General features: G+C 40.1%; 1 protein-coding gene across 3 annotated transcripts in view; it reads right to left on the reverse strand.

Annotated features, from left to right (window-relative positions):
- MAGI1 (membrane associated guanylate kinase, WW and PDZ domain containing 1) overlaps nt 1–27377 on the reverse strand; it is a 624267-nt gene that overhangs the window by 72126 nt on the left and 524764 nt on the right. For 2 of the 3 annotated variants that reach the window (XM_029916403.1, XM_029916405.1), the window contains exons 6-12: nt 26860–26942; nt 22210–22245; nt 16732–16789; nt 14291–14394; nt 11391–11483; nt 5513–5695; nt 4113–4733 (exon numbers count right to left, since the gene is read on the reverse strand). In XM_029916403.1, coding sequence (XP_029772263.1) covers nt 4113–4733; nt 5513–5695; nt 11391–11483; nt 14291–14394; nt 16732–16789; nt 22210–22245; nt 26860–26942 — 1178 coding nt within the window. The remainder of the gene's footprint in view (nt 1–4112; nt 4734–5512; nt 5696–11390; nt 11484–14290; nt 14395–16731; nt 16790–22209; nt 22246–26859; nt 26943–27377) is intronic. The other variant, XM_029916404.1, reaches the window with a different exon arrangement.

Genomic DNA, 27377 nt, shown 5'->3' on the forward strand with positions numbered 1-27377 from the left:
ACCAATATTATATTTTAAAGAGTGTCCCACCTCCTAACCGGTGTGAATTAGCCAATTATACAAAATACACCAAGGCACAGGTAGCCATGTTATGTAAAATATCCTTTTTATTAAAAAAGCAACAAAAAAAACCCTTAAAAAACAACTTTTACAGGACAAATGAACTTTTGTAAATTAAAAAAAACCTACTAAGGGCACCTAGGTGGCTCAGTTGATTAAGTCTCCAACTCTTGGTTTTGTCTCAGGTCAAGATCTCGTGGTTCCTGAGTTGTAGTCCCACAGCGGGTTCTGTGCTGACAGCATGGAGCCTGCTTGGGATTCTCTCTCTCTCTCTCTCTCTCTCTCTCTCTCTCTCTCTCTCTCTGTCTCTCCGTTTCTCCCCTCCCCTGCACACACACACACACATTCTCTCTTTCTCAAAATAAATAAACTTAAAAAAAAAACCGCTTTTTTTGAAGTAGGCTCCATGCCCAACGTGGGGCTTGAACTGAAGAGATCAAGAGTCAGAGGCTCTACCAACTGAGCCGCCAGGCCCCCCCAAACCCACTATTTTCTTTAAAAAAACAGCAATCCCCTTCTAACAGAAGTTTCCAAACACCTCAAAAAAAGTCCCCAGTTTCACATATAGGCAACAGGCTATCTGAATGCAAATACTGTGTAAAGATAAAATAAATAAAAGACATTTTTCTGGCTACACAGCAGAGGGAGAGGAGGAAGCTAAGTGCCATAGGAAGATGGGGAGACAGACCTAGGAAGAAGGCTGTGGCCCATGAAGAATGTGACTGATGGACCAGGAGGCAAGGACCTATTAACAGAGAAGATGCTTGTGAATGAATCAGTAATGGTCCCAGCTGTGAGGACAGGAGGATGGACACCCCCAGCAATTCCATGCCTGATCCAGGAACCTGTCTAATCCCAGAAATTTGCAAATGATATTCCAATCTCTGATTTCCAGCTTAGAGTGGAGGAGGGAAGACAAAAAAAACCAAAAACCAAAAAACAAAAAAAAACCCAACAATCAACATGTACCCAATCTTGATAAGAAAAGATACCAAAAATGAGCTCAGGAGATTAAGAACTAAAACAAATACAAGGGCACCTGGGTGGCTCAGTCAGTTGAGCATCTAACTTCAGCTCAGGTCATGATCTCACAGTTCATGGGTTTGAGCCCCATGTTGGGCTCTGTGCTGACAGCTCAGAGCCTGGAGCCTGCTTTGGATTCTGTCTCCCTCTCTCTCAGCCCCTCCCCCACTCGCACTCTATCTCTCTCTCAAAAATGAATAAATGTCAAAAAATTTAAAAAATAATAAAATAAATACGAATGTAGCTAGTTCTGTCCCGAAGTAGAAAAGGCCATTTGTTTAAAGCGAAGAAAGCTTCATCCTCAAGACTTCAACTCCCAAGACTCAGAAGAATCATGAGTTTATCAATCTGCTTACTAGGAGTTTTGACAAAAATGAGATTGATTAGAGAGAATCAATGAAGGGGCCATCTACTTCCTCATTTAACCTCCATGCTGCCTTTGTTGCTTCACCAAACCTTCTCACTGACACCCCCACCATACAGGAGAGACGATTAAAATGTCAGTCCCTGTTCAAATAACTAACGTATGGCAGTAACAAATATATTTATATGCTTTCTAGAAAGATTAATAGTAGCTAGTGCTAGCCTGCCAAATGCAGATGTACAAACTTTCTACCCAACACATAAATCAAACATGGCATATGGTGTATTTTAAAGACTGCTGATGTTAGAGTGATTTTAAATTACTCAGGTTCTGGAATAAACTATGTAGATGTTGACTAATGTGGCAAAATATTCTGGATCTTTCCATATTAATTTAAGTTTATGTAATGTAATGGCATTGGCAAAAAGAAGGTCTTAGAAATTAAGAAGAGAAAATGCAATCGTATTTGAAATCAAGGGGTATGTTTCTATAATCAGTTGTTTGCTAGCTTGGGCATATTCATTACAATATGGTTCCAGTAACTTTGGTAAGTTAGAAGGGTGTAATGAGACTATTTTTTGGTCTCCTTCAAGTGAATCTAATAAAAAAGAAAAACTGAACACATTGACAAATGAAATGAAGGAGCAAATAAATTAGGCTGAAGAACAGGGTGGTTTGTGATCATCAAATGAGCAGTGGCTAAATAAAAGATGGCCCAGATGGGCCAAGAACTTTTTGTCAAGGTGCTGGCCACAGAAATCAGCAATTATGGAAAAAACAATGTTATTCAAAGTTAGGCAGGGCAGAGCGTTGAATGGGAAACCACAGATTTGAGGTGAACTCTTCACAGTATGGTGTGGCACCTGCCTACTTTTCAGGGTCATGGTAAAAGTGAGATGAGAGGCACGGGCCAATAGGAAAAGTGCTTTGTAAATTGCCAGCTGATCCGTAAGTGTCAGGTAGCATCATCATCACCATCACCATCACCACCATTACCACCATCAACACCCCCACCCCCACCTTCACCATCACTGCTATCACCACCATCAGCCATCACCACTATCACCACCATCACCAATAGCACTACCACCATCATTATAATCATTCCCGACCTCAAGTCACTTTCTACTACATCTCGGCCACTGTTAAAAGAACAAAGATCTGTGCAGTCAAGTGATCAAGGTACAAGAAGAGACGTGAAGGGGACATTACTGAAGATCAATGGTTATAAGTTAAATCTGCACAATGGCTTTTATAACTGTTTAAGAAGTGTTGGCTGAGCATTTCAGTTCACAAAGACAACTGCTCTGAATTTGGGATTTCTTTCCAATGACCCTAGTCACTCTGACCACAGAACACACAACTTCCTGAGACCATGAGAACACGGCTGCCATGACACAAAGGAGCTCCTCTGCTGCAGTGGAACCAAGAGGAAATAAACATCTAGTTACTGATCTCCTTTCAGACAATCAGAGCGTGTTGTGCATGAAACAGATCATGTTGGCAAAGATGAGGGACCAACCACTCTCAGGCCCACTGTGTGAGGTGATCAATCAAGACTAGTCAGACATATATAACCAGGAGTAATACATTTCATCCGTGTGACAAATATTTCTCAGTGCGTGTTCCTGAGAGTTCTGGTGGGGCAGGAGTAATGGATGTAGGCAGGGAAGAGAAAAATGTCTAATGACTCAAGATTTAGAGTATGTATCCCACTTCTCTGAGATTCTTTAACTTCATTAAAATGTGGGTGTGTTGAGGTATGTTTTTCATATGATCATGGAGCTATTGTTCCTGCAAAGTGTAAGTAATCACATACCCATTCATTCATTCATTCATTCATTCAATATTTTTTTCATTCAGGAAAGCCTGGCAGGAGTCAGGTATTGTGTTAAATGCTGGGGATATAACTGTCAACGTGCACACATGGGCCCTGCTTCATGGATCTTATATTCTAGTGAAGAGAGAGCAACAAAGAAAAATTAAACACATACACAAAATGACAACTCCGGTGACGATAATGATGACATAATAACAACTAGGAAGAAATGGAGTACAGCAGTAAAGATTACAAGGAACTGGGAAGCTACTTCAAATAAGGAATCAGAGAAGCCTTCTTCTAAGAGGAGACTTGAAAGAGACTGAGCTAGCTAAGGGAATAGCTGGGGAAAGAGCTTTCCAAGCAGTGGGAACAGGAAGTGCAAAGGCCCTGCGACAGTCAGGCCCTACAGCACTACAGGCTCTTCCGAAAAGAAGCCAGGTGGCTAGGGCATGGTGACCACGGGAGAGGATTGTGAAATGAGGTTGGAAGAGTGGGCGAGAACACCACTTGGCACGCAGGCTGTGTAGGCCAGATTCAGGAGACTGGAAGGATACTGATTTTAAAATATTAATGTTTTTTAAAAAAGTACAGTGTGATTTTTAAAAGTATCATTTTGGCTACACACGTATAACATAATAAATAAACACAACCTTTATTCTATAGAGGCTATCCTTTGGAGAAAACAGAAGGCATGTTGAATACACTTCCAAACAGGTAAAGAAACATGATCTTAAAGGCTAGACATTTAAGATGCCCCTCAAAGCCACCTGAAGACCGGTAAGTGCAACAATGGATTCTGGGTTAAAAGACAAAAAAATTCTAGAACAAAAGAAACCTACATACCTCCTCGTTGCACCAACAACGTGACTTCACTTCCCTTTGGACATTCAATCAGCATATCCACGACTTGATTGTGGGTCAGAGCCTGCACGTTCTTCTTATTAACTTCCACGATAAGGTCCCCTTCCTTCAGGCCGCGACACCTGGGACTGTCCACAATCTGTTTCACTCTCTGCCCACCGCCACCAGGACTGTCTGCGATAGTAAAACCAAAGCCCATCGGGCCTTTGACTATATGAACAGTTATGAGCTCTGGCTGAGTGGCGATGGAGGAAGCCAAAGAGACAGTGTCATTGGGGTAACCATGGGAACCGTTTGAAGCCACATCAGCAGGGCTGCTTGGCCTGGCATCCTTCATGCCATTGACTTTGCCTGTTTTACTGCTGTGACTAGCTGGCGAGTCATAGGTCTCTTGCCCATTCACAATAATTGGTTCTTTATCCAAAATGGCCACCGAGGTCACTAAACTTGTATTGGGGTCATCTGGGTCAAAAGGCAACGGGTAACCTCGGCAGAGCTCAAGGTCCACGCTCGCACCAATGGGAATTGACTGGAAGATTTTCACAACTTGTGCATGCGTGTGTCCCAAAACACAGGTGTCATTCACGCTGACAATGACATCGCCTGCAAAAGATAAAGAGTTTGGGGGTTAAAAAAAGCAGTAGGCAATGAAGTTATTATCAACATTATAATATGAAATTCTACCAAAAGGAAGCTGAACAGAAACTGGATTTGGCAGTGTTAACACAGGGCACAAAGAACTTGCTTCTATTACTTATTTTAACCACTAATAAGGCCTTCTTTTAGTATCTAGTGTCTTCCCTGCTAATGAGAATATAATGATCATTGAAAGAACATTGGGACTTCTAAAAAAATTCTCACTGCAGAAATCCAAGTTTAGAATTCTTCTATGCAGACAGATCTAAAATTTTAGCAAATTACCACTTTACTATTTAATATTAGCACCCTAACAGAACCTCAAAGTTAAAATGGCTTTAAAGGTTTGCATGTAGTGGAGGAATCTTGCTTACTTACAACATAAAAAAAAAAAAAAAAAAAACATTTACTGGGGCACCTGGATGGCTATCAGTTAAGTGTTTCCTGATATCAGTTCAGGTCATGATCTCATGGTTCATGGGATCGAGCTCCACGTCACACTTTGTGCTGACAGTTCCAGAACCTGCTTGGGATTCTCTCTCTCTCCCTCTCAAAGCCAAAGAGGCTTAAGCCCCTCCTTGGCTGGTGAGCTCTCTCAATCTCAAAATAAATAAATAAACTTAAAAAATGTATAAAAATATAAAACATTGATGAAGTCATGAAATCATGATGTTGTCTGCTCTGGTTTGGATGCTGGGTGGCAGTCTCCCCACACAAAAAAGGCCAAGGCCTTGTGGTGTCTCTACCTGTTTCCATCTTGCCGTCCAACGCGGCAGGACCATCCAAGACCAAACTCTTGATCTGTAGGAACTCGTCAGGTTCATCCCCTCCAACAACTGTGAAGCCAAAGCCACGACTGCTTTTCCGCAGCTTCGTGTGAATGAACTTGCCTTTCAACTCAGAAGGGTTTCGTGTAAAAAAGGGTTTGCCTGGATGAAAACAAGAAAGGTATAAGGAATGTCACCATGTGTGAAAAGGTGAGTTAAGTAAAAAATGACACAACTCATGGACGACTCTCTAAGCTCCAGTGCCTGAGGTGTCTTGGGAAATTCCTCTCTTGACAGTGGTAATAAGGGCGGTGTTGCAAGGCCCCTCTGTTTAAGAAGAGGGATGTGGCACCTACGGCGTGTCAGCAGGAAGATCCCGAAGAAAACGCAAGAGAAGAATGGGACTAGTCTCCATCATGTGAAATACTTCTTGGTTTCAGTTCATGTAGTTTCACAGCAGTCCGGCTGCCATGAGATCCTTCACAGAAGATAAAGTATATCTTTGCTTTGCATCTTGTGTGGTGTTGTAGTTTCTAATTTGCAATACAACTTCCAATGTGTTGCCTTAGGTTTGGCTTCTTCTTATAAAACCGATTTAGCAAAACCTTTAGTTTCTAATCAAACAGAAAACACATTCTGAAAATATATGGAGAATGCCAGGAAACATATGGTCACAAAGAATAATAATAAAAATGTGGATTCACTACTTTCAAACTTAGAAGAGTCGTAAGTTTACTTTGAATTGAGTTTCAAATTTAAGTCATTTTTCCTGTTAGTTTTTATCTTTTAAGAATTTGTAAAATAGCCTGGACATACCTGCTACTAAAATTTATTGTTTAAAAAAGTTTAACACTGGGGCATTTGGGTGGCTCAGTCGGTTAAGCGTTCAGCTTTGGCTCAGGTCATGATCTCATGGTTCATGGGTTCGAGCTCCACGTCAGGCTCTATGCTCCCTCTCTCTCTGACACCCCCCCACTCCCTGCTCACGCTTTCTCTCTCTCTCTCTCTCTCTCTCTCTCAAAATAAATAAAACATTAAAAAAGATTTTTAAAAAAGTTTAGGACATGTGGCTTAGAATGTTTTTTAAAAATACAAAAAAACCTAAACTAAATGAAATAGTTATTAACAATAGCCATACAGTGCCAAATTCAGTTGAAGTACTTAAAATCAATTAATAGGGGCACCTGAATGGCTCAGTCACTTGAGCGTCTGACTTTGGATTTCAGCTCAGGTCATGATCTCACAGTTAGTGGGATCAAGCCTCACACTGGGCTCCATATTGACAGTATGGAGCCTGCCTGGGATTCTCTCTCTCCCTCTCTCTCTGCTCCTCCCAATGCTCTCACTCAAAATATATAAACCTAAAAAAAAAAGTAAAATAAAATAAATGAATAGCTATATAACTAAATAACTTCCAGACATGCTCTCTACGGTTTTCTTGTTTTCTTGGTAATATTCACAATAACTTTTTATACACAAACCACAAACTTCACTGTCAGTACAGCTAGGCATTTCTATAATCGAGAAACTTACCAGAATTTCTCTAGTTATCCCAAGCAGTGGACATGATTTCATGTTTTGACTTTTTAAACTCTCCCAATTAGGGGCTCCTGGCTGGCTCGCTCAGTAGAGTGTGCGACTCTTGAGGTTGGGGTCATGAGTTCGTGCCCCACATTGAGTGTAGAGATTACTTAAAAACAAAAAAGCCTCTCCTAATTAGAATTCGTATCTCCTCTCCTCCTTGCCACAGTTTCCTCATCCTCTATCAAAAGTATCATCAAAACAAAAACTAAATGTGCAGGAGAGAATACCTCCAAAGACCCCTGCACCCAAGTCTGGCACCCAGGAAGGAAAGTTATTTTTGGTTAGCTATAGCTACAGGCCTTTTTCAAATAGTCTCTGGGCACAAATAACAATTTTTAATGGCATATTTCAAAAGTTCTGGCTCTTAACAAGGCTCTTTTAAATTGCCCCAGGTCATAGTCCTGTTCACGAAGCGCCCCATCTCCAAGGCGGTTGCAAAGCTCATTGGAAGCTTGCTAAACTACAGTCCCATCACTGTGACTAAAGGAAGGCAAGACCCAAGCAATCACCATGCAAAGCCATCCGCCAAGGCACCAGAAAGGCGGTACCAAGTGCACTCAGGGCTTGTGGGGAGACAGCTGCCACAGCAATGATCAGAGGGAAAATTGAGGCCAGGGGTGTGTGTGAATAGCTTGTATCCTTCAGGCGGAGGCAGCCAGGGAGCTGGGACAGCATGAAGGGAAACACATTTCTTCTGTTACGCAGAGACAGCAATGGCCGTCACCTTGTCAGTGAGGCTGTCTCTAGTCATCTTATTAAGAACTGCAGTACCTCCTCCAACATTCCCAGTCCCCCTCTCCTGCTTTATTCCTGTCCTTAGCATTTATCACCATCCAACAGAGTACGCGTCTTATGTTTTGGTTTGGTGATGTGTCTGATTTGTACCCACCCCTGTGCACGAGAGGCACTCACTGCAGGGTAAGCTCCATGAGGATTTCTGCGTGTCCACCTGGTGTGTAGAGTATTGCCCGCTTCATTCCATGTGCTCCAAAAGTTTGTGCTGAATAAATGAATGAATGAACAATAGCGCAAAGAAATGAGATTTTATGTGCCTTTGAGAAGGCGGGAAGAGGTGGTCGGGTGTTTAAGCTTCTCACCCTTATTATAGGCAAAGTTAGAAAATGTGAAGATGTGCCTGGCAGTTTAACTGAATGAATTTTTTAAAAAGCCATTAGCATATTTTGAACTTAGAATGTTTTCGATTTAATGGAGACATGAGCGGAGCTTTGAAATTACACTGCCGACTTCCTGTTTTTAGTGCTTAACTAGGGAGGATCAAAGGGCTTCACATTCAAGGACAATTGGTTACGTTTTATGAATGGTTGGGTCATCAGCCAACGTGGCTGGAAAAGAAGCACTTTTCTAGCCACAAGCAGTGGGGCTGGAGCTCTCTGCTGCAGCCCTGCCCTACATGTAATTCTCCTAGAGATCCTAGTCTGTCGACTGGTTACTAGTTGTATCATGTTATATATGAGAATCATCTGAGTAGCGCATTTTTTTTTTAAAGGTTCTCCTGTTGAGAGGCACTTGGGTGGCTCAGTTGGTTAAGCTCCCGACTCTTGATCCTGGCTCGGGTCATGATCTCACAGTTTGTGAGTTCAAACCCCACGCCGGGCTTTTCTGCACTGACAGCAAGGAGCCTGCTTTGGATTCTGCCTTTCTCTCTCTCTTCTCCTCCCCTACTTGGGCTCTCTCTCTCAAAATAAATACATAAACTTAAAAAAATTAACAAAATAAAGGTACTCACGTCTAGGGCTTAAGCTAGACATACTTAATCAGGATCTTTTGGGTCTTGGCCCAGAATTCTGCTCTTCAACAGCCCTTTGGAGCTTGCTTCTCTACTAGGCTGGCACTATTGTTGGCACTAGTGTTTGAACACCCTGGGCCATTGATGTCCAATAGCACTTTTTATGATGAAGACAATGCTCTATATCCGCACTGTCCAATATGGCAGTCACTAATCACACGTAGCTCTTGAGCCCTTGAAATGCAGCTACTGAAACTAAGGGACTAAATTTTTATCTTTAACTGTAATCAATTTAAAAAATTTTAAATCTTTATTTCTTTTTGAGAGACAGACAGACTGTGAGCAGGAGAGGAGCAGAGAGAGAAGGAGACACAGAACCCGAAGCAGGCTCCAGGCTCTGCGCGGTCAGCACAGAGCCCGACGCGGGGCCTGAACCCATGAACTGTGAGATCGTGACCCAAGCTGAAGTCAGATGCTCAACTGACTGAGCCACCCAGGAACCCCTTGATTATAATCAATTTAAACATCAACATGTAGCCACTGGCATCTCTAATGGCTGGTGGAGATATAGACTAGACAGTGGTGCCCCCCCGCATACAATAAGACAAAAAACAAATGAACAAAAAAGGTTTTAGCTAGAAGTTAACTGTTCCTAATGACAATTAGGATTCAAATTGGGTCCTCTAGTACCTACTGGTTCCATGGCATTAGGCAAACCACTAAAGTTCTCTCTGCCTAAGTGCTAAGTGCAAATGGAGGTAATGACGGTACCAACCTCACTATTCATAACAGTCATAAGGAAAACCTTGGCAGATAATAGAAAGTATGTAGGGAAGTACCCGGTGAATAACAAGAGCACTCTAAAGGTAAGTTGTGATTTTGAGGGCAGTGGTGGTGGGGTGGGTGCAGTGGAGGGATGGCTGCAGAAATCTCTCTTTAAGCACCAACAGGAATTGAAGAGGTCTCCTAAGAGTAACTCTCTTTAATGGTATCATCTGCTGGAATCAGAAGTGCACTCTTGATCAGAGGAAAGTTTCGTTGGACAGCAGACTTGGCAAAACCAACACCAGTGTAACCGAGTTAGCTACACATTCTTCCTCAGAGTGCTAGCAGGATGCTAGAGCAGAACACTTCACCGGGAGGCAGGGAAATGAGACTGCATGAGGCTGCAGAAGGGATTTTATATTTAAAATCTACAGAGGAAGCCACAATCATGTTGATATTAATGTTATGATCTGCTATGTTCTATCTTTATTAAAGCCATTAGCAGCGTAAAAATGTACACCCACGCCATGAGAAATAATTTTCCATAAACCGGTATTATTACTAATCTCATGACATTATCAGCTATCAAAGAAGCAACTTCTTTCTCATGAAAATTATAATGGGGGAATGAACATCAGAGACAAGAATTTTCCTACATGTTTTTTTTTATATCAAAGGCAATGTACCTCTTTAAAAATGTACAGAGAATGAAGACAGATTTTAGTCTTTTTAATGGGTCTATACCACAAGCATTCTCCAACTCTGTCACATATAATGCCTGTTCTATTTTTCTTATTTAAAGAAATTTAAAACAAAAATAACCCAAAATAAAAACCGAATCCTCCTCTATTATTTACGAGTAATCAGGCCTGAAAGGAGGAAGATTCTGAAGATGCCAATTTTCGAAAATGAACCTCACTAGGGGCTCCAACTCTTTGTGTATGTAAATAAGTGAGACTCAACGAAACGTTGTAAACCATGGATGGGTAAATGCCAAATGACAGCAAGAATAGGAGATGAGCATTTGAGATATATATCAAATAATTTCATATTTACAAAAAAAATCTTAGTTAAAAGCAAATACGTTGACTATTTGGGTCTAGAAATAACCTCATGTTGAATTTTCGATTTATCTTACTAAACACCAATACTAGATTTCTGTAGTCTCTAAATCAGTGATTTACAACACTGAGATTTCTCCCCAAAGGCATTTGGTAATGACGGGGGACATTTTTAGTGGTCACAACAGGGTAGAGGCCATGGATGCCACTAAACATGTTCCAACACACAGGACAGACCCTAAGCACAACAAAGAATTATCTGGACCTGAGTGTCCAAGGTGCTGAGGCTGAGAAACCCTAATGGCAAGGAGTCATGATTTTCAGAGCCTTACAATTACCTGAGAAAATTTACACACAAAAAAGTTTTCAGTTTTCTTAACAAGTTTGATCCACAGTATATTTAGAATTTCAAATGTTAACAGTTTTTACTATCAAAGGAATGAGCTGGGAGCTCCAAGATTCTGCTTTTTAAACACTTTCTAGGGGCACCTGGGTGGCTCAGTTGGTTGTGTGTCGGCTTTGGCTCAGGTCATGATCTCGTGGTTTGTGGGTTTGAGCCCTGCATCAGGCTCTGTGCTGACAGCTCAGAGCCTGGAGCCTGTCTTCAGATTCTGTCTATGTCTCTCTCTCTCTCTCAAAAATAAAAAACATTAAAAAAAAACCACTTTCTAAACACTCAGTTGTTATAAAGACACTTTACCCTGAAGTGGAGCTTCTCTGGTTGGCTCCGGATTGCTTGGGGGGTGGGTTGGAATAACAGGAGGCACAAGCGATGAATGATCTTCTGTCCATTCTGTAAGAAAAAGAAACAGCTCATTGTTTTTCCTTCAAATGGAAAGTCAACTCACTCAAATTCACCCTCTTAATTATACAACTATCCGAACCAATAAAACTAGACACGGAGAGCTTAGACTGAAAAGAAGTCTTAAGATTTAAGAAAAGAAATCACTCTTCGTTAAGGACATCAAGATTCTCTCTGTCTGTCTGTGTCTCTCTCTTATAAGAGCTTTAAGGAAAGAGATACTATGATATAAACAATAAAAACTTCAGTTCTCTCTGGATGGCAAGTCCAAAATGAGACCAAGTAAGAAATATCAGGAAAGATATACAACCAACTGATGCCAGCCCAATGAGGGAAGAACTTCTCTAACACACTTGAGACATGGGCTGAGCTGCTGACGTCTGCTCATCTGAGGTGGTAAAGGTGATTTCGGCAGTTTGCTAACATGTTATCCCTTCCCATCTCCCAAATGGGACTCATCACCAATACTCCTGTGTCGCAGCTGTAGTCCTATGCACCTTGGAGGCCCAGAAATAACTCATTGTGATTGACCCTTGAGATCTACACAGTCACTTTCCAGCTAAGCGAATATATTCAACTGCAGACCCCCATCCCTCAAATAGCACTTTCTAATGCTACAAAGCTTAACCAGCTCAGAAAAATATTTAAAAACTTTTTTTTTTAACTAGAAAAGAGATAAAGGTAGAAAGGAGAACTTTTTGATAGGAGCATACAAACGAACACACAGATGGATACACATATACTTTATCTAAAATACAGATTAGGGGTGTCTGGCTAGCTCAGCTGGTAGAGTAGGAAACTCTTGATCTAGGAATCTCAAGGTGTAGGCCCATGTTGGGTGCAGATCTTACTTAAAAAAACAACACCGAAAAAAAACAACAGTAAAATACAATCTATGACAGTATTTGGCCACCTATGGCTTATGGGCCAAATGGGCCCTAATGTCCATTTTTATACAACTTTCAAGCTTTAGAATTTCTATCTTTAATTGGTTGAAAAACATTAAAATGAGAAATACTATGTAACACATGAACATTATATGAAGTTCAACTATCGATGTTCATATGTGATGTTTTATTGGAACACGGTCATATCTGTTCATTTACACATTGTGCACAGTTGTTTTCATACCTCAAGGGCCGAGATGAACAGTTGTGATGGGCACTGTATGAATGGCAGAAGCTAAAATGTCCCCTAGCTAGCCATTCAAAGAAAAAGTCTGCCAACTTCCACACTATGATCTATATTTACTATATTCAATGTAATAATAAGAAAAGTGTATTTGATATTCATATATTTGATATCTGCATATTATATTGAGATGGTACTGAGCCAGTCATTTTATTTTATTTTAGTTTTTATTTCAAGAAAGACAGAGTACATGCTGGGGAGAAGCAGACAGAAAGGGAGAATCCCAAGCAGGGTCTGTGCTGCCAGCACAGACCCTGACATGGGGCTCAAACTCACAAAACTGTGAGATCATAACCTGAACCGAAATCAAGAGTTGGACACGTAACCCAATGAGCTACCCAGGTGTTTCTGAGTCTATCATTTTAAAAGGCTGCAATGATAAAGTAGAAAAACGAAAACATTAATAGATGGCTATTAATAAAAAGCTAAATGAAGTAGAGAGATCCATGAAATGGAGAATTATGCAGCCCTTAAAAATTACAGGGCACATCTTTATTAATCAGCTTTGAAATATGTGAAAGAAATAAATTTATATGAGAAAATTAGGTTGCAAAACTTATATATGTATCATATAATATAACTAATATGTATACTATATATTATATATAACTAATATAATATATAATTACATATATAATATATATTATATATTATAACATATGTATCATATAATATAACTTATATTATATATACTATATAATATAGATTTGATATGTAACTAATATATATAACTAATATATATTATATATAACTAATATATATAACTAATATATACATATGATACATATATGTTTTGCAACCTAATAATGTATATATGAAAGTTATGGTCTGATTTTTGTTAAAATATCTATGTACAGGGTGCCTGGGTGGCTCAGTTAAGCATCCGACTCAGCTCAGTTAACTGCTAACTCAGTCAGTTAAGCATCGGTTCAGCTCAGGTCATAACCTTGCAGCTTCATGGGTACCAGCCCCACATTGGGCTCTGTGCTGGCAGCGCAGAGATCACTTGGGATTCTCTCTCTCCCTCTCTAGTGGCCCTTCCCCCACTCATGCTGCCTCAGGCTCTCTCAAAATAAATAAACTTAAAATTTCTGCACTGTGTCTATCATTGAGAATGGGATAGGAATGAGCAGGGGAGAATTTAGTAGTCTCCATTCTTGAACTGTTCATATTTTTATAAAGATCATGAATTAACTTACAGTTTTTAAAAAGCATTCAAAACTGCCAGGTTTTTCTGATTCTTACATGTCAAGTTCCTAAAATTAGAAGTTAGTTTCACACACAGTAACTCCTCCCAAGGGCTCAAAGCAGTTTGAATTTAGACACCAGCTGGTATGTAAACATACCAGAAAGTTCTCCAGTCTGATGATGGCCTCTTTCTAAATTAAAGTGAAGATTGGGGGGCCTTGGGGTAGGGCCCCCCGCTCGAGCCGTCTGGGTTCCGGATAGAACAGAGGCTCTGTCATCCATCCCCCCACCCCGCAGGACATCAAGTCCACAGCATGCAGAAGGACGGGAACATCAAGGCCAGCTCTGGCCACACGGGGGTGTCAGTGCCCAGGCTTTGCCCCAAGCTCCTCTACCCAACACAGCAAGGGAAAGTGAACCTTCTGGCTGCTGCTGCTGCTGCTGCTGCTGCTGCTGCTCAAGCTGTTTCTTCCGTTTGGCTTCTAGAACCGGGTTCTCATATTGTGTCTTCCTGTTGATGTGGCTGGAGCAGGAGGCAGAAAATATTTGGTTAGAAAACAGTTCATCCCACAAGCCAAATGCCAGTCTGCCTAGTCCCCTGCCTAGAACCGAGCAAAGCAGGTGGTCCGAGAGGCTGACCATCACGTGTCAAAATGTGCAGTTAGGAAGAGGAAAAAGCAATGCAGGAGTGACTGCCTACAGAGGCTACCAGCTTTTCATGTATTTTATTTCAAAATCTTCAATAAATGATAAGAGGTAGGTCCTACTGATAGTCATATTTTATGGAGAGGGATAGTAAATTTCTGAGCAATTACTAACTCACCTAATATAACAGGGCTAGTTATATTGCTAGAGCAAAGAGGCATGCAAGCTTGGGTCTGTCTGCTTTCAAATTGCAGGGTTTTAACGACTGACTCTTCCAAATGTCCAAGGAAGCACCTGACTCGGGGAGGTGCTTTAATTCCACAAAAAGAGGATTGCAGAATTATTAAAAATGAGATCAAAGTGCAGATAGGATGTGGTCTATATCGCGCAATGCCAGAACTGCTGAGTGGCTTCCCAGGACAGCTCAGAGAAGCCTCAGCACTCACCCACAGTTAAAAGAAGGGCTCTCCCAACATCATCGACTATTCTGATCAGTGGACACGAAGTCAGGATTAAAAGTATGAGCCTCAGGCAATAAAAACAACTCCAAATGCAGCTAACCTAAGCAAATGTGATGTGTTCAAAGTGACAAAGACCCAGATACTTCAGACTCTCCAAAACTAATAAGGCCATGACAAAATAAAATTACATGCATACATGTACATACAAGGTTTCCTTTTTTTTTTTTGCCATAGCCTTAGTGTAGATACACACATGTTATACAAACATATACACACACAAGCATACATCCACTCGTTTTCTTATTTTATCCAAAATCGTATTTCATTAGAAGTTTGGGATCAGATCTATGATATAGTAATTATAGTATTCAGAACTCAAAATATTTCTTAAAGGCAGGCTTGTCAAACAGGGTGGATAGACTACCTTTAATTTCTACTACAAGATGAGTTGTTTACTTGCTAATTCTTGTGGGCAATTTAATGGCAGGAAACGGTCTAACGTAACAGGTAGAACACAGAGAGAAGGGCCAGAGAGTAAGCAGATAAGTTGCCCCTCAAACCAAGTCCTTTTACTCTACAAGGCTGTTGTCACCTATTCTTCTTCTCTTTTAATGTACAGATTAGTTGAAGGAGAACTCAAAATGAGCCCCGAAGAAACAGGGAATTCACTAAGCACCTGCAAGAAAGACGATGTGCTGGACACACAGGGGTTTTATTTTGTCAGGGTCAGAGAAACAACACTGCCCTTCTGATGGCCCAAGTCACCAAATCCTGCTTCTTGTCACATATATAGGTAGCCACTTGAGTACTGGCCAATGACACTTGCTATATTAAACTCACAATTTTTTATAATAAGATGCTGAGCATTTTACAGTCTGACAATTTGTATCATATTCTCCTATCGTTAGGCCATTATACAGATGACCTCTCATCGCCAGGAGCACGAGGGATAGAAAGCTTGCCAGTTATCTTTACGGCATCAGGTAGGATTATGACGATGGAATATTTATATGGCATTTGTTTCTCTCGAAGGGTTTTTTATTAGTGATTTCTCCTCTTGCTCAGAGGAAATGATATACAGCATATTTGCTACAATGTTTAATCGCTTGGGTTTCTTTTTTCCAGGATCATCCTAACTGGACATACCACACAGGTCATGAGGATGGTCTGAAAGTCTTAAAGATGGAAACTAGGCGCTATGTGTATTGTCCTCAGGTAGCGTGTAAGGTCTTTCAGCTTGGGCCAGTTCTCAATTATCTTCTTAATTCTGGTGACATTCCATACATCACTAAGATGTGTATAATGCTTTTGTAAAGTCTGAATGAATAAATAAGTGATTACAGAAAAGTTCAGACCTGTGCAGGGCAAAAAGTAGGCAAACACATTTTCCGCCAGAAGGTAACCCCTGCTCATGTGCTCTATTGAATCTTAGCTTTTCTTGATCCATTCACTCATTCATTCATTCACTCATTCTAGTAATACTTACTGAGGCGCTGGCATATGCCAGGCCTGTGTTGGGTCCTGGTAAAATACTGGTAAACAAAATGTGTGGATCGTGCCCTCATGAATCTTAGAATTTACTGTTTTCAGATTCACTGAATATTTTCTCATTCATTAAAATATGCATATATATTTTCATTACAAAATCATCATGTTGTTATTAACAGTTTGTACCTGATAATGATGGCAAACTCTGTTCAGCATAAACATACATAATTTTGTACAAACTAAAATATGGATTAACAGCCACTTACTCTACATAGTAGATACCATAGACAGGGTCTTCAATCTTTTCCCAACCAGCAGGTAGTTCTGAAAAATTAAAGAAGATTTAGAGCAAGAAGACCATATTTTCGAAGAACCCAAGAACTTTTAACAATGAAGTGAGGGATAAAGAGAAAGATGCTTAAAAATGCCTTAAATCCAATTAAATCCATGTGTTCTAATAACAACAAAAAGTGAGCTTTATATTTACTTATCAGTGTATTTCTCTACATGAGGGACAATTCTTTACTGATACTTTGCATAAGCCACTACAACTTAATAAAATATAGTCCCAGATGCCTTTGTCCTAAATCAACTCTTAAATTAGATTTTAATGGAAATATAGTCAAAATTTGCCTTAAATGCCTAGTTTATGTCTTAAATATTTATACTTTTCTCATTTTATTTCCAGGCTACTTTACCACACAAACAAAAAATGGTTGAAAATTAATGTTTCTTTTCATTTTCAATATAATAGCGCTGCTTTTGCTCTCCCTGGAATAAAATAAAATTTGCATCTTATTTCCTCCGTGTTCCTAATTAAAATGCTACTGAGTAAGTAAAAATGCCCACATGGGCTTGGGCTTTCTAATTGCCTGCATCTATCATTCAACTGCTACATTCAGACAGGCCCACCTTTCGGAGCACCTTGCCTATGAAAGCAGACACGCTGGTCCTGCGCCCTGAGACTGACTGGTTGGGGAGAAGATCTTACTCCTTTCTTGTGGTGGTGGAAATTGGCACTGGCAGATTTACGTGCCTTTCTGAAAACTCAATCATGCTCTCCTGCACTTGACTCCCTAAGGTTTCATATTGGATGCGGGAACTTTATTAACTGGCTAACAGTGAGTTCTGCCAAAATCTACTGTGAAAAAGCCCGTTGCACCAGATTATTGGACTTGGTAAAAGAAGCGACCAGGTGTGTTTTGTGTCGTTAAACAATTCTTTTGAGCAGAGCCGCAATTACTCAACTTAATTTCAAAGCCACTCTCATACATACACAGTTAAGGCAAGCTTGGCTAACGCCACACTCCAGTGTGAATCATTATTCCTGGAAGCCAGCTATGAAGACTGACTTGAAGGGAATGTTACAAATACTTGAAATATCCCCTATTTTGAAACACTAGAGTCTTCTTCTTCTTCTTTTTTTTTTTTAAATTCGAGGAATTGTGCAGTCACTATTCTCAAAGAATGATTCTTTCTTCAAGGCTCAGGGCTGACATGTGCCATCACCAGGCCTGCACTGAATCGGAGTCACACGCGTGCACCCAAACACACATGCTAATGACTCAAAGTTTATGTTTTGCTAGGATCTGGCTGCATATCAAGAGACATTGATTTCATGGTTTTTGCCCCACATGTTATCTATTTGCAAACAAAGAGACAGGGTTTCCCCCTTTTTCTTCTAAGTTTTTTTATTTTAATCACTTACCAGGTTTTAAAGAAGTCTTTGAATTCCAGGAGACACAAGCTACTAAAATGCAAGACAGGTCCAATTTGCAGATGTTGATACAACTTGGCATTTTTATACGCCCAGTCTTACGAACTGATGCAAAGCAAATGCCTGGGAAATGGTTTCCTCTTACAAAGCTGGAAATTACCATTTAAATGAAAATGAACCAGGAAAATCTTTCCAAGGAGCGGAGAAATTGAAGATTAAAAAAATGCAGATCGGGGCACAGCCTTGTGTTTGCATTGGCATGGGGGCAGATGAAGGGGGAAGTGTGAAACTTTGTGTTTCACTGCACCAAATCTTTTGCAAAACTTGCACCCGTGAATATTCGGCCTGATTATCTTCAGGTAAAACGGGCAATATTAAGGATTTAGTTAGTTTGTACACTTATCGTGATGCGCACTTAATATAGAATTGCTGAATCACTACACTATACACCTGAAACTGACAGTACACTGTACATTAACTCATTCAGTTACTAGTTTGTCAAACGTGAAGAGTTTTCACTTCCGCTTAAGGATATGGTGGGCACCAGGGATGCAAAGATAATTATTAGTGCACAACTATGCAGACAATTCAAACAGCATATTGTTAGTGCTCTGATAGAGGGCTAAACAGGGTACAAAAAAAAGTCACCTCTGACCTTTGTCCTGTTGTCTAGTCAACAATTTAGACTCTAGAGGTGAGAAATGTGGCAGATCAACTGATATTCCTGGACATTTGTAAATTTAAACACATCTTCTGGAACAGATAAGCAAACTCAGAAATTTTCTCATTGTCCAAGCTAAAAGCTCATTTTCGGTTGAAAAGATAGATTTCTTACTTCCAATGTGATAATTAACTTAATAATAGGAATTAGTTTCCTAATGCTTAAAATAGAAATGGGTCATTAATTTAAAAAAGGAAGATGCTTGCCCTCAAATTGGTCTTTTGGTCCTAAAAAACGAAGAATGGCAGAAAATACCAAGGCCCTCAAACTAATGACATTACAATTTTTTTTTTACTAAACACTCTGATGTCACCTAAAGAGTCAGCCTCTATGTCTCACAGTTGTTGGACATCAGACCAGAATATACAACCTGTCACAGCTGCTTTAGGCAGCTAAGACCCTTTGGGCTTGCCCAGATCCTGGGCTGAATGTTAGCTCTACCACTTCACAGATCTGGCACTGGGCTGGTTACTTGATGTCTTGGAACCACATCTTTCACTGGGATTTACTTCAAGGTCAACTATGGATTAAATGAGGATGCCTAGAGAACATCTGACACAGCACCTGGCATGTAGGCTCAACAAATGGCAGTGTTCTAAGAAAGCAGAAAAGGAACAGAGCAGAATTGTATGGCCTGCTTGTTTGCTAGCCCTTCCTTTAAGAATCTCATACGGTACTGTCAACACAGAAGCAAGTATGAAGCAGTCAAAGGCTCTAAGTTCTTTTCAAGAGACTTGTCAGCACACAGCTTGCAAGTCGTGCTCACATTCACAGACAGATTTCAAAACTGACCTAGCCTAGATGGGGAAGCAACCTCATTTCCTTGTCCCTTACCTCTCCTAGTTGGTTTCAGGACACAAATACTCTGCAATTCCAAAAGGAGGTTCTGCAAGTACTTTTCAATTATGCGAAGATGTCTGCAGAGGATGTGATAAATTCTACAGACCAAAGTGGCATAATGGAGCTACTAACCCAGCTCACACAACAGAGTTCAGAAATGACAACTTTGTAATCACGTGATCTGTGTTCGATACCCAAGCCCCCTCCCCCCTCCCTCAGAGGCAGATCAGAGAGAGGATTTCCTTGCCACATCTGGAATCCCAGTGTTCACTGAAAACCTGACAGGTGCTGTTGTTTGAAATTAGGACCCTCTTATTAAGAAAATGGGCAGTGAGCTTGTTAAAAGAACCTGGAATGAATGAATGTGTGTGTGTGTGTGTGTGTGTGTGTGTGTGTGTGTGTGTGTACACCCACTAACATGACTTTTAACACAGTGGATATGTGCAGGCCAGAATCAAGAGTCCCATCTCTACCTAGAAGGACACATTTGGGTCATTTCTACGGTATATATATTCCTCCCCTGACCTATACTAAAGGTAAAAAAAAATACCGTAAGAAGTATTAAAAAGTCCAACAAGAGGGAATTAGTTAATAAATAATGAAACTAGTAAACCCAACAATATGTGCTGATCACCAGGCCAAACTTAAGACACATTCTCATTAGGTTTCCTCACAAATACCCTGGGAGCTCCTCCTTCAGCCTCTCTTTACAGAAAAGGAAAAGGAAGCTAAGAGAAGGCAAGTCCACTTGCCCAAGGTCACACAGCCAGTCAACAGGGGAGCTCAGATAAGAAGCCAGGCAGCCTGATCTGACCCCAGAGAGTTCTACCATGTTACCAAACCATCTCCCCAAATAATGCCTATCACCATGAGAAGTGATACTATGTAGCCATTAATGCTTATGTTTTCAACCTTTAACAGCATAGGTTAAGTTCCTACAGTATTATAGTTACAAGGGGAAAAAATACAGAAACATCTTTCCTAAAAGTGTCAACATTCAAACTACCATGGAACCAGATAAGGTTGTGCCCCCCATGCACAGCTAGAGTATCTCCATCGGCCACCCATGAACAGCAGTGGTCACTCACACATATCAGTCACCACCAAGAGTGCTCGGAACTAGTTCAGCAAATGACTAAGGCACTCATTCTGTGTCTCAAAAACACAGTTGGGTCTTTTTCAATTACTTTAACATTACTAATTATCTTTTTCTGATAAAGTAAGTTTTAAATTGTTCTGTCACAGAGGATGAATCTCAAGTCCTTCCTACCGCAATGACAACAGGGACAACTTATTAAACATCTTGAAAGATAAGTTCTGTTCAATAGTTATTGACCAATGCTGGCCTATCTATCAGTTACAACAGGAATGTTCCAAACTTGGAAGAAAAACAGAGCTAAATTCCAATAGATTATAACTCCAGTCAACCGTGATTGATTATTATGTAACAAACACAAACAAAATCAAATGAAAACAATAACCTGTTATTATTAAGTATTTACATTTTTAGTTCTGAAGGCAATCTCAAAAACCTCAGGCTGATGCAATGATCTCAGAACAATTCTATTCATACTGATGTTAAACAATCTATTTTAAAAAAATTTATGATGGCCAATGTTCAATAAGTCAAGGCTTTTAGGTGCAATTTAGCTGAAACCTGTGCTTTCTACCCTATCCTTCAGCTGATGCATCAGATGGAAGGCAAACTAATTTTAATATTGTCCAAAGCTGAACATAAAACTGAGCACAGGATGGAATTCAATGTCTTCCAACAGCAAAGATAAAAGCATCTGATATTATCCGCTAATGTAAATTATTTCTAGACTGCAATGGCTAGACTAGTCAGGACTTGGTTTACATTGATATACACTCTAAGCTTCTATGTCACATATAAGCTCGGAATCTGGTTTTCAAGCCATTCACTACAGTAACAAAGTCAACATGTGCCTGGAGACTTAGTAACACAAGACTAAGACAGTTACTAACTATTTGGTTAATCAGGAGAATTATTGTATTGCTATTACTCCTACAAAGGCCCTTCATTAGTTTGGTGGGCTTTTATTTTTGTTTTGCTTTGCTTTTTGTATGTGTGGCCCATGTGGCTAACCACCCACAGCAAACAATGAAGGAAAGGATGCTGCCGGAGGGCTATAGGAGAGCTCAAGGGACACAGCAAGCATCCATTCCTTAAACTTTTCCTAATCCTCAGGCTGCAAGACTCCCTAGGACCAATTTGCTAACTCATCCCAGTCTCCACTCACTCAGACTTCTTCTTTGTAGACACAACTTATTACAACTCTGCGTGGTGCCTGTGAGTCAGACTCAAGGGTTGTAAGATTGACCTTTCACGGGTGAGCCGGAATGAAAATCATAATTGAAGAAGGGCAGACCAAAGAAACTGAAGGATTAAGCAATTCACTGGAGACAAAACCATTCAGGGCAGGTCATGCAGCTGGGAGGGTTTACCTAGTTCACTGTCCAGCTCCTCGGTGTGGACCCCTTCTTCTCCAAAGGAATAGCAGGAATGAGACAGAAAAGAGAGAAAGAAAAATTCAGACACCAACACCAAGAAAGAAAACTCCCCTCAGAAAAACGGCAGCAAACACGTCACTCTGTTTCGTCCTTACCTGCATGGTGGCCTAGCTCACTGGCTTGGCTAGTAAACTGGAGACCTCAGTGTAAATCACACAGCGGTTAAGAGTTGGTATTGGCAACATAATTATATGGTTCATTTCCGTGCATGTCAAAACGGGCTTTGATTGGTTGTAAAAGATGACAAATACCTTGGCGGTTTCGATGTTCTTAAAAGTCACTTATTACAGGCCTTTATTTCGGGCAGACAAAGGTGTTACACCTTCCAATATTAGTCCTTTTAATGCTGCAATAAGCCTCTTATCAGTGAGGCAATTATATTCATTACTTAACTTATAAGTAATACGGCTGCCTGAGAAATGGAAGGTGAGGTCAAGTTGAGAATGCAGAGTGTAAAATGCGCTACGCTTCAGGGTCTGACAGAGGGAGTTAGAGATGAATTATGTCAGGATGTTGCACGTGAGGAAAGCAGGCGTGAAGGCCGCCCTGAAACGAGGATGGGAAGGCGCTGTTTCCTGTGTACGACTTCTAAGCCAAAGAGCCCAGCAATCTTGGAATGACAATGGTCTCACTAAGGCAGGAAGCAAAACCGGTCAAGATCTTCTCCATTCTTGACTTCCTCCTGCTGTGAGTAAAACACTGTCCTGTACCTGATAAGGGAGCACAGGACAGCACAGAACAGACCATTTCATGTGTAGAGTCTTGCCAGCTTCAGGGCAGGCAGCTGTCCCCTCTACTGTGGGCTCCACCAACATGGCAGGAAGACTGTTTTCACCACTGAGAAATGCTCAGTGCCAAGTACACTATTTGGTACGTGGTAGGTCCTAAATACTTGTAAACGAATAGATGGATGTATACATGACTCAAGTGCTGACTTTCGTAATCAACATGGTATTTACTATATGACTTGTGAACTCTTGATTGGAAAATGATTCAGGGATCAACAATAAGTTCTGATGCTAGCATGGCTTCTTAAAATGGAATCTCATTTACATAAAATCTTTCAAGGAAATGCCACTGTAAATATTATCCAATAATGTCTTTGGGGATGCATTCAATCATTTCGCCAATAAGTATTTAATGACAGAGCTACCATGGGCCAGTTAGGTGCAAAGTGACAAATCGCATATCCCTTGGAGGAGGAGACAAATCCCAACCTTCCATAAATAAACTAAAATGAGACCTGTGATAATGTCTCTAAAGTAACACACATCACAGAGTGAACTAATCGTATCTGGAGGCAAGGTCACAGAAACAGTCCCTGACCTGTAACCTGAAGGATCTGCCCAATGCAACAAAGACTTCAAAGTGAAGAATGACTGAAATTTAAGCTCTATGACAGCAGGGCATTTTGATGGCTGTGTCCATTGATACATCTGAAGTTCTTAGGACACACTGGACACATAGGAAGCATTCAGTATCTGCTGGTGAAGTGTAAGAATATTCTAAGAGAGAGCTAGCGTGGATGAAGGGCAGAGTGGAGAGGAGCAGAGGTGAGAAAAGCCAGAGGCCAAGCCTCCTGGGGCTTAGGGACCAGATAGGGGAAGAACTGAGTATGGTGCAGACAGCCACTGAACAGGGCTCGAGAGGGTGGTCACTGATACCACAATCACACCGACATTTTAAAGAGTGCTCTGGGTAAGGAGAGGAGGCAAGAGTGTGGGTGAGAGAGGAGTGTGACCTGGGCTAGGATGCTACAGGCGGTGAAGAAAATAGTGCATGGATTCCGGAGATATCTGAGAGGCAAAGTAAGCTCAGAGGGTAGATGGGTTGAAATTGAGATCAAGGTGCATTCATAGGTATGCTTGAATTTTACCCTCAGCTGGATAGGGAACACTTACAGAGGACCAGATTTTTGGCGGGACATATCCTTAGTTGGGCTTTATTCAGACTGAGTTTGAAGTCTCTTTCAGACAAAAAGCATTATCAACCAGGCAGTTTTAAATACTGGCCCAGAGCTCAAATGCAAGGTAGAAGGCTTCTAATTCAACTAGATATACAGAAACAACAAAAGGAGTTATAAACTAAAGATCAAAGTTCCAAGCCAGCTTCTCACTTTTTTGAGTCAATAAACAGCATATATAAAAATTTTACAATAACTATGATGCTATATTGTTACAGGCCATGTGCATATGGCCTCCAGAGAACAAAAATTAAATACAGGAATACCGTGACCAAAAACATTATTCTTCTTGGTGTCATGACATATACAACAACGCAAGGCAGATTTATGTTAACTGGCAACAGCAGATGCAGATGTGGGGCCTGATAAATGTTAGAGTGGTAACATATGGTTATATATTTACACTTTGTATACAGACATACATATACTTTCTACTGGAAAGAGCATATATGAATCCTAATGTTGAAGGGATTAAGGAATAAACTAACAGTATTTGGTATGAATACATACTCGTTCTAAAGGTAATAACATTAACATCAAAGATAAGAATTCTAAGAACAAAAATAATGGTTGGCCATTCAACAGCACAAGGGTTGGGAGTACTGACTCTCTGCAGTCAAAAAGTCTGTGTATAACTTTTGACTTGCCCAAGACTTAACTACAAATAGTCTACTATTGACTGAAAGCCATGCCAATAATACAGTCAATCAACACTTATTTTGTAGAAGTATTTTATACTGTCTTCTTACAATAGTACTTAATCATTTTCTTAATGTTTTTGGTATTCCAAGGCTATATGGCTCATCTGCAAGATTTTCCAATTGTCCAAGAGCTCTAAAACTATTTCCAGTATATTGAAAAAATTTGCATAAAAGTGGACCACTGCAATTCAATCCCATGTTGTTCAAGGGTGAACTGTAATAGACTTGGTCACAAAACTCATTCAGTAATTCTACCCAACAGTTTTACTCCATTAACTTTCTCCTGGTAAAAGCTATTGGAGTGTTCTATCATCTATAAAATTATAATAACAGGCATTTTTCTATGTTCCCAGTATAATTATAATGGAGACCGCACTGAAGATCTTATGGTAGTAAGAAGTCTAAAACGCCTTCAAAATCATCAAGCATCAAATAAAGACGAAATTTTGTTCCCTGAAATTTTATGGTTGAATGTATTTTATGTTGCAATGTTTGAATACTGGTCACTTTTGTATTATATATTAAGCATAATATTTGGATAATCAGGACAGTTCATTATCCCTTAAGCATGTAAAGTAATGAGGCTGACCGCATGTGCTCCATTCTGTCTTCAGCAACCAAAATCAGATGAGCATCTCACTCATGCCTCCTTAGTCAGAAGGATTTGTATTTCCACTTGGAGTCATTCCCATAAATATGAACACACAATTTTATGCTCATTTCATGGTATCTGCAATCCATGTAGAACAGAATGATCCAGAAGTACAAGGTTTTGGCAGTATTATACTTTAGTGGCTTACATTTGTAGGCAAACCTCAAGTTTATATAATTCTGCCCCATAGGACACATTAATAAACTTTCACTATCTTACAGTAAAATACATAATCCATAATTATACTACTAATTCAAATGCCAGAAATGAATAATGAGTAGCAAAACAAACCATTTCCTTTTTAATGTGTCCATGTCAAAAAGTAATTTTGGAAGAACTTGGGACAGCCTTCAGAATATTGAAAAGGAAACATTTGTTCTAATTTTTTTCATTTTGGAAAAATAATTAGAAATCCCAAAGCTGTGAAATAAATGTTTTAAAATAGTAGCTCTTTTAGCCAATTGATTCTTTTTCAAGATTAGCAGGCAGAGTAGGGCTAAGGGTAACACCTCGGGCTTTCTTGGAAGAATCTATTTTTTTGATAATTAGGATATATTCTAAGTTACATAGAAATTCCCAAAGAAGTCACGATCTGATTTCTGTATGCCAAGTTAAGAAACATGTAGAATTCAAGAAAAGTTCTTGATTTTTTCCTCTCAGACTTTCGTTATATAGGATTAGGATCCAATAGATAAGTAATCAGAGCACCCTTGGTTTCTATATTCTTAGAGATTTTCTAGAGTTTTCTCCAAGGTCCTAAAGCCAGAGGTTATATCTTATTGAAATAGTTTGTATTAAGGTTCTGTTTCTAATGGAGATACTAGCATGCATCTGCCTTTATGTGTAAACAAATTGTTCTTTTAAAACAACTCTGCGGGTGCCTGGGTGGCTCAGTCGGTTGGGCGGCCAACTTCTGCTCAGATCATGATCTCGCGGTTCGTGAGTTCTAGCCCTGTGTTGGGCTCTGTGCTGACAGCTGGAGCCTGGAGCCTGCTTCAGATTCTGTGTCTCCCTCTCCCTCTCTGCCCCTCCCCTTCTCACACTCTGTCTCTCTGTGTTTTGAAAATAAATGTTAAAAAAATCAAAAATAAATAAAACAATTCTGATTCCCCTCCTGCTGTTGGAAACTACAGTTTATTTACCAGAAATTAGATTACCTTGTAAAAACTCAATTGTTAAATACTGGTTGAACTTGCTCTAACACCTTAACATTTGCACATGTGAACAAGCCCCAAGCACCCTTGAACCAAGACCTGCTAACCCCTTACCATCATCTTCACACTCTTCCAGAGGCTTCTGCTGCTTGTTCAGGCACCGAGGGTCTAACCAAGATGTTGTTTTTGTGTTATGGCTGAAATCCAGAAACAGAAACAAGAAATATACATTTGAAAAGAGAGGGAAAAAAAAGCAAAATCTCAGTGACAAAAGAATTACATGCTCTTGGACATTTTCCAACAACCAGAGCAAAGCTACTTTACAATAGCAAACTCATCCCAGAAGAGAGCCCGAGTTTGGAATCAGAAAAGGCTTGGGAAATGTCCATCGATGGCTGAATGGATAAAGTTGTGTGTATACACACACACACACACACACACACACACACACACACAATGGAGTATTACTTAGCAATCAAAAGCACTGAATTCTTGCCATTTGCAAGTATGTGGATGGAACTAGAGGGTATTATGCCAAGTGAAAATAGTCAGAGAAAGACAAATATCCTATTACTTCACTCATATGAGGACTTTAACATACAAAACATGAACATAGGGGAAGGGAAGCAAAA

The sequence above is a fragment of the Suricata suricatta genome, chromosome 12 (assembly GCF_006229205.1).
Source record: "Suricata suricatta isolate VVHF042 chromosome 12, meerkat_22Aug2017_6uvM2_HiC, whole genome shotgun sequence".
Classification (NCBI taxonomy): domain Eukaryota; kingdom Metazoa; phylum Chordata; class Mammalia; order Carnivora; family Herpestidae; genus Suricata; species Suricata suricatta.